Source organism: Parasteatoda tepidariorum, chromosome 6, assembly GCF_982258835.1.
Source record: "Parasteatoda tepidariorum strain Cologne lab strain chromosome 6, Ptep-v5.0, whole genome shotgun sequence".
NCBI classification, from domain to species: Eukaryota; Metazoa; Arthropoda; class Arachnida; order Araneae; family Theridiidae; genus Parasteatoda; species Parasteatoda tepidariorum.
Genome location: NC_141760.1, coordinates 63,402,806 through 63,420,164, shown reverse-complemented (window position 1 = coordinate 63,420,164; position 17,359 = coordinate 63,402,806). Strand labels below are relative to the sequence as shown.

The 17,359-nt window shown below is 27.8% G+C and overlaps 1 protein-coding gene across 1 annotated transcript in view; it reads right to left on the bottom strand.

Annotated features, from left to right (window-relative positions):
* Positions 1–8,437: 8,437 nt before the first annotated feature.
* Positions 8,438–17,359, bottom strand: part of LOC107455874 (uncharacterized) — a 35,335-nt gene continuing 26,413 nt past the window's right edge. The window contains exon 3 of the mRNA XM_016073596.4: positions 8,438–9,784. Within this exon, the coding sequence (XP_015929082.3) occupies positions 9,021–9,784 (764 nt within the window). The 3' untranslated portion in view covers positions 8,438–9,020. The remainder of the gene's footprint in view (positions 9,785–17,359) is intronic.

The window sequence follows — 17,359 nt, the reverse complement described above, 5'->3', positions numbered from 1 at the left end:
GTCCAATATGTGTTCAAGTGAAGCCTGGGGGTTGATGGTGGTTGAGGCAAAGTAGGCTAGTTTTTATACCCTCAGAAAAGCAAAATCTCTTTAAGTGACTGCTGGTGAGGTACAGATTTGATGGTACAGATGGTGGTACGAGATAGTGGCACAGATTTTCCTATCATAATAAAGGGTCAAAGCTAGGCCTGGCTTACTACTCTCACACCAATGGTGGGTAGGAGGAATTTATCAATTCTTCTTAATTTGAGATTGTTTCTTTAAGAAAAGTTCAAAATATGTTAGCTCTGAAAATGAAGCAAGGGAGAGATAGCGGTATGTCTCGCAAGACTATCTGCAAAGTCACATCGAAGTAAATTCACGTGGGAAGGAATCCATTGTACATGTGTATTATGGTGAGAGGAAATGTGCTTTAATTTATGCATGATATAGACTCTGGTCTTGTCCCCCTTGTCAGTCCAGTTATTAAGATCTTGCACTGAGCTGCAGCTATCAGTCAGTATCCAAAGGTTATCGTAATTGTTTTTTTTCTTTCTTTCTTTTTTTTGGAATAGTCTCAAGACTCTTATCTATTGCAAGAGGTTCGCTTCTGAAAACAGAACAGAAGTCTGGGTCACGTTGACATACAGAATCTGTATCTTCGGAAATTTTAAGGTTAATTCCCCTCCCTGCCTGATTACCAATTTTACTACCATCTGTATACATTTTGATGTCATGTTTGCGGATTTTATTAATAACCTCCAAAGACAATTGTGTAAGATATTACGGCAGAAAATCCTTCTTATTAACAGAATAATTCTTAAAGCTAATTTACTTAAATTCAAATCGAATTTTCTTCCACTTACTCCCCATTTTAGTTTTGGAATACAAAATGATAATATTAAAAGCATGGAATTAATTATTTTAAAATAATTTTTTAATTTTGATATAGGGATTCTCCTTTCTTGTTTTCGCCATACTTAAAGTCATGATAAAGATCATGAGACGTAGTTGATAATTCTCTTTAGGTTCTCCTTTTGTTTCGTAAAGCGATAAATTTTATCAACTGTTATCAAATAATGCATTCCAAAATATTATTTCTGAAGTTGGATTTTTACTTTACTGAGATAGAACAAATTCGTTAAATAAAATATAAGAACACCTAAAATCTTCTGCGTGAAATATTTTAAAGTTCATAAAATTATAAAAGGAAGTGAATTATATTTATAAATATTCTGATGATTAAATTAAAAAACGTTTCGGATTGTACACTAATTTTTTTCGTGATTGTTCTAATGCTAATAATTTTTTAAACTTAAAAGTCTTCACAATTATTATTTTTTTCACATCATCTCTCATTTTTAGTAGTTTTTTGAGGAGTTAAAAGTGTTTCACATCCATATTTCATACTTCGCCAAACATTCAATTTTCGTCTTTTTAATAAAGTCGTTAAAATTTTCATAGCGATTCCTCTTTATTGATATTTTCACACACGAAATGCTTTAAAATGCATTGCATCTTCATAAAGTCGGAGGCAAATATACTAAAAAATGTAGCAACTTGAACAATAAAAATTTTAGAAATTAAATTTTAAAAGTCTAAGAATTTCAGCTCGAGTACTTACAAAACAGTAATTTTATGTAAAACAGACATGAAATCTTGGGGTATCTGTACAAGATACCATGGTACAATATAAATTGAATCATATAAGGTAACCAATAAAGTTCTTTTCGTTTTTGTTCCGTCACTGTCTTAGAATCAATTGAAAAAACACTAAGAAAAATAAAGTATGGTTGTAGCTGCTAGATTATAATTAGAATTTACCGTGTTTCTAAGGGAACACCAAAAAGCTTTGTAATTTTTACCGAAGCAATTTGGTAATGATTTTGATGTTATAACACGTGGTAAATGTTAGAAACTTTTCAGTTTTTTATTGATTATATAGTAAGAAAAATAATTATTCTGAAAACCAAAATTTCCATTAAACCCTTACTCTGCGAAAGGAAAAATTACCAAATGAATAGTTTAAATACATTATCTAAGTATTTTATTAACCAGAATTATAGGTTTTTTCTACCAGAAAAGTCATTAATGTTAAAAGAAATGCATCAAATCAATCGGAATACATCAAATTAGTGTATCCGGAGGTTTAAAAATCTGACGATGGAAAAAAAACAGTCGATGTAAAAGAAGGTCCATCATGCGCTTTCATCAATTGAAACTTGTACAGTAGTGAAGAAGATGAATGGAAGTGTCCAGACAGTTCCCTCTGTGTCGTTTGCTCTACGACATCAAATGTGACCTTATCACAAATTCTATCAAGTCACCGATTATGTTAAGCATTTGGGAATAGTACTGTGAATAAACGTACTGCAAGGCATTGCTTTCAAATATTCAAGTCGAGAAATTTGTCCTTCGATGATGAATTTAGTAGTGGATGACCACAGTCCTTGGATAACAAAGCGCTGCAAGTAATAATTGAAGAGTACACTGTTCTTACGTGTGGTAAAATTGAAAGGAAGTTTATTGTTTATGAAAAAATAAGATTCGAATGCACTACCTTGACAAAACTTACAGGCTGAGCAAAAAGGTTCAGTACACGCCTTTGGAATTTCAAGAGAAACAACGGGTGGTAGACTGTATGCCTCCTTACCGTGACACATCCATATTTTTATTTTATTTTATAACCGTCGTTGAGAAGCCAAATCCATTATGAGTATACAACTACCAGTGTTCAACTCCGTATCCTTGTAATTTTGAACCCGATACCAAAGACAAATGAAAGCCTGAATCAAGTATTGGTAGAAATTTGTCTTCGTACTTTGTGATAGAGTTAATTAGTATTTGCTTTAAAGGGAGAAACAAACCATGAAAATCTCACATGGTTAGCCTGATGGCAAGGTGACCCTAACCCATGATTTGTATACAACTTAGGTTACTTTACGTTAGCACTGTGGTCGCTGCAGAAGAATTTGAAGCGACCAGCCATCACTGGGATTTGAACCAGGTTCATCTCATTGGAAAGCGAGAGCTCCATCCCCTGAGCCACCCTGCTCCACACCCATATTTTTTATTACCGTCGTAGAACAGTCGACCCAATTTTGTGTTTGCGACTACTAATATTCAACTCCGTAGCCTTTCAATTTTGAACCGATCCGCAAGACAAGGAAACTCCTGGAACAGTACTCCCAGAGCTATGATTTGTTATGGGATCAAGAAGGACTTTGTAACTCGACAGATTTAACGTGCACCATTTACTACATGGGAAATCTTCGGCCGGAGAGTATCGAACACATGACCTCTTGGACATGGGCTCAGTGCCCTACCAACCAGTTTATTGTCCCTCACAGAGCTAAGCCAATTATTCCCCTACGCAAGATTATGCTTTGTGTCTGGTGGAATAGTTATCAAATTATTCACTTTTAGCTACTTCCAATGAGTCAAACGGTCACTACGGGTCTTTACTCGCCGTAACTAGCATGTATGAGACAAAAGCAGCTAACACTGGTGAATTTGTGGACTAAGAATAGGCTTTATTTTCAATAAATCATCATTCATTTTATTCGATAACTTGGTCCTAACTTTCTTAACACTACCAAATTTTTGCCAATATAGAACGTCTTTGAAAATTTATGGTATCTCTCCTCAAAATCACAAATAAATTTTGTCAGCCTATTAGCTAACTGTTTTTTCTTAACAGTGCATCAGTATTATAACGAATCAAAAACCGGAAGATGCAGTTAATCAGTCCATTATTTGAATTTTTTTCCTATTTTGTTGTAATAATAATTCATACTAGGGGGCTCCGCCCCCTGCTCGCTACGCTCGCCAACCCCCAGAACTGCTTCGCAGTTCCATTGCATATTGCTTCGCAATCTTATAAAAACATTTTAACAAATTTAAATTTTAAAATAAAAATGCCAGATATTGAAATCAATTACTTAATGAAATATATACACTTCTCTGCCCCCTTCACAATTTGATTATCTTTTCTTCATGTAGCTGAGAAATTTGGAGCCGTAGCAGAGAATATATATCAATAAGAAATGCTTTCCCGTTTAGAATTCCGGCATTCATTTCTCTGACGTCTGCCAAAGAAATTTCGACGCCTGATAGCTGGCATTTTATTTAGGCAGCAGGCACTAAATAAATAAAAATAGAACTAAATAACTAAGATATCGTTTTAAATCTCAAATCAAAATAATTGTTTGTAGAAAGTTTGTTTTGGTTTGAATATTCGCACGTTTGTTTTGGTTTGAATATTCGCACGATGCCATTGCCATTCTATTGTAACGAAACAAAAAATTTATCATGAAACTAAAAATTTATCAAAGGAACTAAAGATATTGAATTCTTTTTTTAAGAAATTCAGTTCCGTTTTTTTTATCCACTCTTATTTTTGTTTATCAATCTATTAATTCAGAAATGCTTTAAATCAAACGATGCTTACGGAAACAATGATTATGCGAACCACCCGAAAAATGATTTGCTGAATTCTCATTGGTTGAAACTAAATTATTAACTTTATTAATTAATTAAAGGAAATTTTCATAATTTAAGACCTTATTGCACATCTACATAACAATACCTTTAAAACGACACCTTATTTGTTTAATTCTGTTGCGTAGTTTGGGAGTTTTTAGCGAGACAAAATATTGCTAGCCTATTAATATATAGATAAGTATTTATTTTCAAATTAGAAACAAACATCATCATGTAATAGAAAACTTTATTAAGCATAATTTTACCATATAAAGCTAAATCAACATTTATGAACATAATCATTAGTAAAGAAATCAAATCAATAAGATAAAAAAAAATTATTGAAAACATTTTATCAGTTAATACTTTAAATATTAATATTATAGATTGAAATATTTATATTTTTGAACTCACATGAATGATCAAATTAAATTTTTATGCGTCATAATTGTTTTTTATGTTTTGACATCGAATATATGATTTTTTCTTTGCATTTAACACTATTTTTTTCATATAAAGTGTAGGATTTTACTTGTGTTAATTCTAAAATTTCAATGACGACAATGCAACATATAAATGTCAACAGTGAATTTTATTCAGGTGAATATTTTTTTTTATTCATTTTAAAAATTTTCTATTAATTTTTTAATAAAAAATATAATTTTTTTTAATTCTTAGCAAAATAATTATTTTATTTCTTCAAAAATTTTTAATTTTATTGACAGATTTGCACAAAATTAAAAAAAACAGTTCATGTTTGCCAGGAGGATGAATTACGAATTCCCGTAAGATCAGTTTAAAGAAAAATTACTTTTAAATGCTATTCCATCGATTATATTTATCTCCTTTATAAAAACATCCCTTAAAAGTATGCATGTATATAGAAATTTCTTTTTTCCCGGCATCTACATACCGTCCTTCTGCAGAGGCTTCATTTGTTTTATAAAACATCACATATTCGTAGTTAACTAACTTTCTGATTTCGTTTGCTGCTCTTTTCACTTCTTCTTCATTATCGGAATCGGAAGTATAGCACATAGTCACTCCTTTCTCTCTGTCAAAAGCTGTCGATGACTTAATACAAACGAGCGTGCCATTCTCAATCAAGCTTCGCAGGACAATCCACCTGTGGTCTATTTTATCTAAATCACCTTCAGCAAACAATAACCATTTTCCACCCTTTCTTTTCTCTTCATCTTCTTCGTTTACACCTTGAGCTGGATAACATATATAATCGATATGTTCGATATCTGAAGGCAGAAGAAAATTATCGGATTCTATAAAAAATAAAATGGATATTTTTTATTGTTTCTGAAACTATTAAACAGCTAGTTTAAAATAAAAACAGATATTTATAATCTAACTCCGTTTTACAGAAATACTAACAATCCCTTTAAGACTATTTAGGATTATTCATAATATTAAATCCTTTCCCAATAATAAAATATGCGAACATGATAGATATTTCAATAAAAGTATAATTCCTAATTACAGATGTTGGATTTATATTATACTACCAATACTTAGCCAACTGACAGAATTAAGTTGCCATGATTGCTTCCTTTTTTCCCGATTTTGATTAAAATTAAGAAAGTTCAAAAATTGAACTTATGAGAAAATCAAATACATTAAAACCCAAAATTATAGAATATGTAAACTATTGTATGTATTTCATAGAATAAAACATAGATTCTAATTTATTCCTTGTATTACCATGATACAACGAAATAGGCATTAACTGAAATTTTAAAAAAATAGCAAAGTATTAAAAGAAAAAAAATGGAAGCTATTGGTTTAGAGGAAACGTGGAAAATCGCCACACTTATAGACGTCAATTATACTTTATTAATTTTGGTAATAATTACTACTGATATTATGGTAATTGGTATAGTTTTAATAGAAACCAAATTTACTAATATTTGTACAAGGTGTTATTAAGGAATAAATGGAACATATTAAAAAATATGCCAGATACTTAAAATTCGATTCCTCAGGAACAACTCGACCCTTTTTGCACAAATTTTGTATTTTGCCATGCATAATTATATTTTTCAAAATGATGTCAAAATTTTTGTATACCTTACAATTTAAAATTTTTTCGACCAATGATAAATAAAATAATAAAAATAATAAATACTTAGTAAAAGTACATTTTTGCCTGGAGTTATCTTTGGATAAACTAATTTTATAATTGTGTGCAAACAATTTTCAATTTGCTTAAAACGTTTTCGAGACACAGCATAACGAAATTAACATAAATGATCTCGATTTTAAACCGCTCTCGTGACCAAACTGTTAGGATCATATTTTCTAACTTCCGGTTATCCCCTATATTTTGGGGTTCAATTGTTATGATATCATAACCCCTATATTTTGTGGTTATATTTACTGTATTTTATTATTAAAATAGTTCAAATGTAATAGTCCATATCTCTGTGAGTGATAAAAATTTAAACGTGAAAAATTTTATGATTTAGACGACTGTCCTCTAGAAAATAAATATGGAGAAAAATCACTTTTTATGGCCTCATTCAAAGGATATTTGAATGGATATGATATAAAGCGATATGAGAATTTAGGAGAAACGTAAAAAATTGTCATACAATTATTGTTGCTAATGATTCTTAAGAAGAATCGACAGGCCATATAAAAAAGATGCTAAAATTGACCTTTTTCGATATACCTTTTCTAAGAAACTACGAAACGTATCGCTTTAAAACTTTTTGGTGGTATTTGCGATTATATCAGTTGTATGCTGGAATAATGTTTTGGAGTTCACAGGAACGCTTTTTGAGAAATGAAATATTTCTGCTCAAAAATTGTGAAATATTTCAAAAAATTAAAAGATTTCAGTTCATAACTTTTTTTAACAAATTCTGCCGAAGATATGTATTAACAGTTATCACTGTAAAGATATGTAAATATTCTGTGAAAAAAAGTTGAAGCAATATCTTGTTTAGATAAGGAGAAAAGGTGTACTGAAAAATGTCAGTTTTAGAATTATTGGCTTATACCACATTGACTGCCTTTAATAATTTTGGTAATAGACATTACTGGTATTATGGTGATTGGTGCAGTTTTAATACGTACCAAATACATTAATACAGGTAAAAAGTATTATATTATTGTATTTCGTATCTATTCAAACCTTAAAACTGCATAATATTCTATTGTTTTAACACGGATACTGGGGAATTAGGTTTCCGCGGCCCCTCTAAAGGAATAAGTACCGGAAAAAATTGTTTAATAGCAGTAAATTTTGACTATCATGAGTTGGTTTCAAGCAGCTAAATGATACTGAAATCAAGCCAAATGATACTGAATGCAGTTAATCTTTATTTTGAAAAAATAAGCAACTAAAAATGTGGAACAACCGAAAATGAGCAACTAAAACCACCAGAAAAAAGCAATGAATAATTTTTAAAAATCGGAAAAAAAATTGGAGTTATTTTCGTGCTGTATTAATTCCGTCAATAAATATTATTTTCAGTTTTATTCTTGATTACGCAGTGTTGTTAAAACTGATTTATTGATTAGTTTGTTCCCCCCCTGCACGGAGAGTAGGTATATTCAGTCAGTCCATATTATAGATTGTTTTTATCGTAATTCATAGCTTAAAAAATATATTCTGTTCACAGTTTGTGCAAAATATGTCTAAAACTTAAGAAAGGAATCAATTTAACACTTCATTTTTGCAGTTTCATGAAAAAAATTTGCAGAAAAATAAATTCTCAACTAAATAAAATTTGATATGCATAATTAATTAATCAAAGTATATCATGATGCACTCATTACCAGCACGAAGTTACGTTTTTTCTTCGTTCTTGAAATTTATGAGTTTAACTCCAGAAATATACAAACACAATGTAAAAATTTAGATGTTAAATGAAAAAGTCACAATAAATATTTAACGCAAATTGCACGTCAAATAAACAGAATTTCATTTGGATGAGAAAGTTTCTTTATTTTGAAAATTATTACAAAGTATCTTTCCTAATCTACATAAATTTCTATATATGAAATTTCTATATATGATATGACATTAATTATATGAAGGATATTTGTTATAACTTTTTTTAATATTGTGCATCGCACTTTTTTAAACTATTAGGAAGATCACCTGAAATTATGTGAAATTTCATTGGAAATGAAGCTTTCTTTTCAATAAATAAAGCATGAAAATATACTTAGAAAACTCGAAATTAGATAATACTTTAAATACCTGTTAAAAAGGTTTTTTATTCCTTTTTAATAGGTATAAAGTAACAAAAGCAATAAAAAATTAATTTTATGATTAAGTTGCTAAATCACTAAATATTTTTAACTGAAAACCGTATACTGGCTAGAAATAATAAAAATTCATTTTCAACAAATGTATTTAAAAAATTAACATTTAAAATTAGAACTTTTTAAAAAATAAATTACTCAAAACTTCATGCATTCTCATATTCACTAGTATTGAACATACTTAAGCATATTATAAATATTAATTAAATATAATTATAAATGCTTAGAATTATAGTTATTATGTTGCAATTAAACTCCACTACCAGCAAAACTCATTCATCGAAATCAATTAATTTAAAATTATTTTCATTAAATTCATAGAATTCTTTTTCACATGTCTTCATGTACAAAGGCTTATTTCCGTAAAAATATAAAAAACAATACGGATAATATCCGATTTTTTCAACCAATATATCTGCAACTTTAGCAACGTGTACTTTATCTTCATAATTAGAAGTGTAACAGTTAATGCTAATAGTTCCATTGGGTTTCTGAAACACTTTAGGATGACGAGTAGCAAACAACTCCGTATTCTGTTCATGAAGTTCATTCACACACTTCTGAATGTGTTCTACTTCCGTTAATCCATTATCAAGTACAATATCAGGTGCACAGGAAAGTGCCCAGTTTCCGCTTTTTGATTTATCTCTATTTTCAATATACGTCGATTTGTATTCAAATGATCTAGATCGATTTTCTCTCATATCTTCATTCCACCACTTTCTTGACGAAGAATTATCATTTTGTTTCAATCTTTCATATTTAAAGTGGGGGTCTCTCCAACTTAACGAACTTGAAACGGAAATAGATTCTTTCTTTTCCTTTGGATTAGGGCTTCGTAAACTCCTCCAATTTGCTGCATCAGCTTCAAAATTACCCGCTTCAGTAGTTGATCTCATACTATGAGTATTTTGCGTTGAAGGAACTGTATTTGAAGGAAATATGTCTCTTAATGATGGTTCTGGTCTTTCTGTGTTTCTAGTTGATTCTTCATGACTGTGGTTATGGGCTGAAGATTTCTTTTCAACAGTACTTCCTGAAGAAATGAAAAATTATTTTCAGTAAGGATTGAATCATACATCTTAAAGTATTATTCTGGAAAGTCAAAAAATTTTATGGTTTAGATTTAAAATCAATACTGGTACGAATAAAATTATATGAATGAATCAGTTTTTAGAAGAAAAAATTCATGGCTAAATTGATTGGTAGTAATTTTGTCTTATTCTTGATAATTTTGGATATCTAAATTAAATTGAGGCTGCTTACTAGAACCCATAAATAGGGTGAACATTCGATTGTGAAACCAAAAAAAAAATTCGATGAAAATTTTTTATGTAATAAATTAATGAAATTTATACTGTTTTTAGTGATCGATAACTAAAAGGCAACAACATAAGATGAGAACTTTTCTGTACTACTAATAATAATTGAAATGCGAGATAAGATTGGTCATCTTTCTCAAACTGATTAATAGAATGCCATGTCAGATTGGTGTGAGCTTTCATGTGAGACTGTTATTTGCCTCAGTAACCAGTAGAAATTAATCTATAAGCCTTTGTAAATTAGAATTTTATTTTAATATTTTCAAAAATTTGTAACCACTTCCCTAGTTTTTAATCAAGATATCTGATATGTGATTAACTTTTGATCTAGAATTCAGAGTTTCTTTAAATTTTTCCCCATGTTTTCGTATTTAAGAACGTTTTTAATTATTAAAAAAATGTCTAGATGAGCTGCCTTTTCCGGAAAAATTATTTTAAAAGAATATTTTTCCTATTTTGAACAACAAAGAGGACTTTTTAGTTTATTTTAGAAATTTAAACTTTTTTCGAATTTTAAAATTGTACCTTTTTCTTAAAGCTATCAATGATAGAAGAAATTCATTAAAAAAAAACAGAAAAAATAAAAACTTCATGTTTGCCTCCTTTTTTGGTAACTATTTTATTCAAACTAAGTATCCAAATTAATTAATTAATAAAACATTAGCCCATAAAATTCCCTGTTGAATAATTTTATACCACAATGTTAACTCGTACAAACAACTTGGTGCTGTCTAAGAACACAATTAACAGATCCCCATGTAAATATGCAGGATCAGATGCCCATATATATATATGAATTTTTTTCATTCATATTCAAAATTTTATCAATAAATGATTTTGTTAATTAAAGAACTTTCAATGATGAATGACTGTTAAATTACGATCTAAATAAGTGCAGATTTAAAAAATCTTTGACTGAATGTGAGCCGTGTTTTATCTTTAACGCAGAAATTATGACCAGCGTTTTATGCTGTATTTCATAACCACACATTTTTAAAATGCTAAATATAATATTTTTCTCTTATTTTGACTTGCATTAATACAAAAGAATAAAAAAAGTATGAAAAAAGATGCTTAATTAAATTTATTTACAGAAATAATTATGTATAAGACCAAACACTTTTTTGAATAGAAAGATACAATAGTTTTCTAGGATATTGTTATCTATTATATTGTTTATCTTATTATGAGTAGGAAGCTTTTTCAAAGTAAAATAAAAAATATTGAAATAAATTGTTACAAATATAAATCCTAATTTGACTTCTATTAAACTCTTTAAACAAATATCTCTTTTTTATCTAAAAGCCATCAATTATTTTTTAATGCTTAATTTTTAGCTATAACATATTCAAAAAATTCCAGTGATAATTTTTATAACTTTAATTTTAAGAAATCAAATTACTTAATTTTTAGTTTCAAAAATAAGTTTAATCAACTTAGATTTTAAAAATAATTTTTATTAATCTTAATTTTAAAAATAATTTAAATTATTTTAAATTTAAAACAATTTGAATTAATTTTATACTTAAGAGTAATTTTTAGTTATTTTAAGTTTAGAAAATGAATTTAATTAATTTTAATTTTAGAAAATATTTTGTTTAAATTTTAGAAAAATTTTGATTAAATTTTAAAAATAATTTTAATTGAATTTAAAATTTTAATTTCAAATGTGTAATATTTTTAAAATTTTAATAAATAAATCGTCATTTTGAAATTAATTAAATTTAGTTTTAAAAAGTCGCCTCTTAAATCATGTAAATGTTTGACTTGATTTTTTTATACTAAAAGTATTTAACAAGGCAACAAAAACAATGAAATTTTTATTTACCTTCCTCAGTTGTAGAAGATTGAGAATTTTTATTCGTTTCTCTTACTTAAAGTGATTTCAGATCAGTTTCTAGCTTTGTTTCCTGATATTTGGTTACTTTTGTATCCTTCTTTGTCTTTTCTATTGAATTTTCATCATCACAATCGGAAGATGACATCACGGCACAAAAAATTAACGTTCTTTGTTCTGCAAATTAGAAGGAAAATATTTTGATAATTTCAGCATACAATCAACAATCGATATTTTTTTCATCTTTAATAATCGACGATAAACTGTGAAAATACGAGTAAAGTTTTTCTGCACACCAAAATGTTCTAACCATGATATGAATGAAATATTTTGATCATTAATTAAATTGAGTTTGCAAAGTTATCATTTTAATTTCTTTAACTTAGTGATATTGATTTTTTGAAACAACGTTTTATATTACTTTTAAACGTTTTTAAATGAGTAACATCATAAAAGTTCTAAATTTTAAAAATAAGGATCAAGCAATAAAGTATATACAAGCATATGCAAACAAAAGCAATATCTATTGCTCAATTCTATCAGGAATAAAATTCAGAAACTAAGTAAATAAATAAAAATTACATTTGCGACATTTATCATTTCGATATTTATGTCAATATTTAAAGTACATTCACAGATTCAACTTATAGAAGTAAATTAAATGAATAAAAAAAACTCCATAATTAGGTCGTAAATAGAACTACTGTTTCCTATTTAGTTGCTTTGAAATTGTAGAAATGATTGAATAGTTAAGCCAATGAAACTAATTTTGCTTTTAGCTTTGATATAATTTTCATTTTATTTGGATTAGGAAATTATAAACTGTTTTATTAAAGCAAATTTGTGTATTATTTTTTAAACTCTTTCAACGAGTAATATCAAAAAACTTGTAAATTTAAAAAAATAATCATGCAAGAATAAAATGTATGAATGCAAATAAAAACAATGTGTACCGTTTTATTCTATCTAAAGTAAAATTTAAAGTATCTTAAGTAAAGAAAAATTACATAAGTTAAAAAAATTTTCTGTAATTTAGGATATTTATCATTATGATATTTATGTCAATAAAGTACCCTCATAGATTCACCATATAGAATTAAATTAAATGAAAAGAAAAACTGTATATTTAGGTCATGAATTGAACTACTGTTTTCAATTTTGTTGTTTTAAAATTTCAGAAATCATTGAATAGTTAAACCAGCGAAATTAATTTTGTTTTTCTTTTTGATATTCTATATTCAAAGATTTGCGATATAGACCACCTTTAAAAAATTCCCAAAACTGTTAAACACCTTTGAGAAATTGTTAAGCACCATTAAATAATGTATTTTCAACTTAACATTCCCTATTCCCCATGCAAAAAATAATTCTAATTATTGATACAAATGATGAATCATACAAATCTTGCTAGAAAAACTCAAATCATCTCATTGCGAAGAAATTCTTAAGTTTTAAAATCTTAATATGGAGGTACACCAAATGTCAATCGCTGAGCTAGTTGCTTATTACTTGCCGCACAACGGACAATAAAAAATTTGAACTTTATTGAATTTTGCCCCCTAACTGGTCATAAATTAAAGCATTACATTCTCCCCTCTATTCAATCAAGAAAATGTTTTATTTCTGAAGCATAAGATTTAAATCATATGATTAATTTAAAAATAAATTTAAAACAACATAAATATCTGAGTATCTTTTAGAGAACAAATGAATGTGATAAAGAGAAAATTTTCAACTGGAATCAGTAACCACTTTAATAAAATGAATAATTACCAGGAAATGCAAAGTATAAAATTGATAACTCAACAATGGATTCAAACTGATCAGCAATAAAACTAAACTCGGGAAAGCAACAGCGTCTCTTTAAAAAGATGATTTTATCTTTTCCTCTTTTCTTATCACAATACTTTATCGTTAAAATATCTAATTCCTTTAGATCAAAAATTCAAAATACTTCCCCTACAAAAAATAAAACATTAAATATTTTTTTAAGTTCAATTTTTAATAATTTTAATCGTGAGTAAAAAAAAATTTTAAAAAAGTAAATATATAATTGTAATGATCGCAATCAGCTTGGAAATATCTCGAAGCGATGCACTGTAACAAAATCGGAATCAAATTACGATAAATAAACAGGTATTTAAACTAAAATCTATTTTTACCGTAAAATTTTATATCGAAAGAAATCTGATATAATGCGGTATTTACCGTGATGTTTATTGTATAAAAACTATAATTAACTTAATATTACTGTAAAAATTACTGTATAAAACTTTCAGTAAAATGGATTTTAAGGATGTTGCACTTAGAGTGCCAGTACTTTTTATTGAAACTTGATTTTTACTTGAACTTGAGAAACTTGATCTTTAGTTTATATTATCACAATTATAAATATTTCTAGGTAAATTGAATTGTGTTTTCACTGCAAAAATCTCCGGCTTAAATTACGGAAAAAGTTCCGACACTCAAGGTGACGGTACTATTTTCCAAAAAATCCAATTATACTGAAATGTAACGGAGCAAAAATCTGATAAACCCTAACTTTTACTGTAATAATCGACGCAATTCACTGAATCACTCTCCTTAAATATTACTGTATGTTTTACCCTTGGCCAAAGAATACCTAAGGGAATACCTAAGAGGAATACCTAAGGTTTTACCGTAAAAATAGATTCTACGGAAAACTAGATTTTTTGGACGATGCTTCCCCTAAGTGTTGGTACTAAATACCGTAAATTGATCCGGAAATTTTTACAGTGTATTTTATTAAATCAAGGAAATATTAATTTTTAAAATTAGAAATTTTGACAAAAAAACAACAAAAAAACTTAAATTAATCACTGAATTTGTTCCAACGGAGTAGTCGAAAAGTGTGTGTGATACTACTGATAAGTTAAGACACCAATAGTTAAATATCTTTTTGCCTTTTGTGTCATATCTTACTTATTCAACCCTATTTTCCATTTATGTCTTTTATTCCTATTTCTGTTATTAAATCATAAATATGTTAATATTTTTCTCCCTTTTTTTTTAAATAAATAACAAAAGAAATATTTATTTATATGTATATTTTTTAATATATATATTTATAATTTTTAGCTGATCTCTTATTACTGATTCCTTATTTTACACTTAAGCATCAATACTTAAGCAGTCAATATTATTTTTTAATGTTTCTATAGTAACTCAAAATAAAAATACATCAGTCAAGAATGAGAATTGATCTTAACTGTTTTTTTTTACCTTAAAGCATGAATGGCAGACATGATTTATATTCCATTTTTTTCAAGCAATCGCTTATTATTAGAAGCTACCAGGCAACTAAAAATTTTAATTCTTCCATGCAATAATATTTTCAGTCTATACTAGATATTAAAACATTTTTAAAATTTTTTTGTCATTATAAACAACAGTATTATTTTTTTCAATTTTGTAAATTAAAAACTGAAACTACTGAAATTGTTAGCTAATTAAAGACTTCATTCACTTCAAAAATACATAAAACGCAGTCGATATGTTTTAAGCACTTCAAAAATAGGTGCCTATTTTCAAGACTTGCCAAACGCGAATGAGAAAAAACAAAAGTCAAATTTTAAATCCCACTCTTTTCATTCACGTCTGGAAAGTCATGAAAATAGGCGGCTATATGGCTATATTTGAAACGCTTAAGACATGTCGACTGTTTTTTTTTTTTTTTTTGCTTATTTTAGAAGCGGAGGAAGTTTTTTATCATCAGGTAATTTCTCACCGCTTCACTTTCTTGAGATTATTTATTTAATATTGAAAGTGTGTTTTTTTAGCTTTGTTTCTAACCAAGGACTTTCATTAAAATTAAGACAATTGATAAGTAATTTAATTTTTTAAATTGAATTTCTTTCTTCCTCTTTTTCTCTCTCTCTCTCTTCCTCTTTCTCTCTCTCTCTCTCTCTCTCTCTCTCTCTCTCTTCCTCTCTTTCTTTAATTTTCTCTCTCTCCTTCTCTCAATCTCTAAATCTGTCAAAAACATACTATAAGGATATGCGAAATAAACTAAGTAAAACCGGCAAGCATTATTTTTTAAGCTCTCAACGAGTACGAGCAGGCATAATTTTTCAATATAAACTAAACCAATTAACTTTAGTCAAATATACATAATATTTTTTCTCAAAGCTTTAAAAAATATTGGAATTATTTCCTCCTCCGGGTATTATAAGAAATTATGAAAAATGAACATTTTTTCTTTTCTAACAATTCCTCACTTCTTCTGCTCCAGAAAACACGAACGTCAAAAAACAAGAATGAAAATGCAAATAGACTAGTTAAATAATTCTTATATTTTAGTTGTTTCATTGAAATTCGTCCAAAATGTAACATAAATAACGCAAAGTATAGTTATGATAATGCCATAGAAGAACGACACATCCTCCATGGCATAATCGCAATCGTTAAATATTAAATTGAAAAAAAAATTCTTGTTTTATATTTTTATTAACAAAATCATGAAACTTAAAAAAATAGTTTGAATCAAGTTTCAAGGAATCAATAATGCGGAAAATCGGTTCTTCCGAGAGTTATTACACAGCAAAGATTAATGATGCTATAGAAAAAGAGTTCATGTTCGCACCTTTCGCTGTTTTTCCTCAGAATCAGCTTTTATAGACATAAACCATTTTTCCTCTTTGATCTTTAATTTTGTTCCTTGAGATCTTTATCCTTCACTGTTCGGTTATCTTAAAATCTTTTGCATATGCTAAATTTGTGTTTTATTATTTTTTTGTACTTAATTAATTTTATTTGTACAGATTTTGACTACCACGATACTAAGATAATATCGATCAAAATATTAAAGACCCTCTACAGTTCAAATTTAATTTTTGGAGCAAAACGAGGAACTTATTGACTTGCGTCGAAAAATAAAAACTTATGTATATTTAAAGCGTCAAAATTCAAAAGATTCATTTCTCTTTTAAAATGAAATTCTGCCGATATTAGCTATATGGATCATATAGTTATAAGAAGCTATAATATATTTCGGTCAAATAAATTATACTCTTTTACACCCAGTTTTTTAGTTTTTCTTAAAGTCTTAAAACGATTTTTATTTCTTCATAAGCTCATAACATAAACTTCATTCCCATTCTCAACAAAATATGTTATTGTTTTATTCATTATTAGCCTTTTTTACCTTTATTTTGCTTAAAAATATGATTAAACAATTATGTATGTGTTGTAGATATTGATTCTTTCCTCAATATTTTCTTTGCCCATAACAACCAATGCAACCAATGATAAAAGAAAAGAAAATTATCCGACACAAAGAGTTTTCTTTTGATAAAACTTTTCATCGAGTATTAACTAACTTATCATATGAGAATAAATTTATGTAAAAATATTTTTCCAACCAATATTATAGATATTTCAGATTCATTGTTGAACAGAATCTAATCTTATACCAAAGGAAAAATGAAAAATT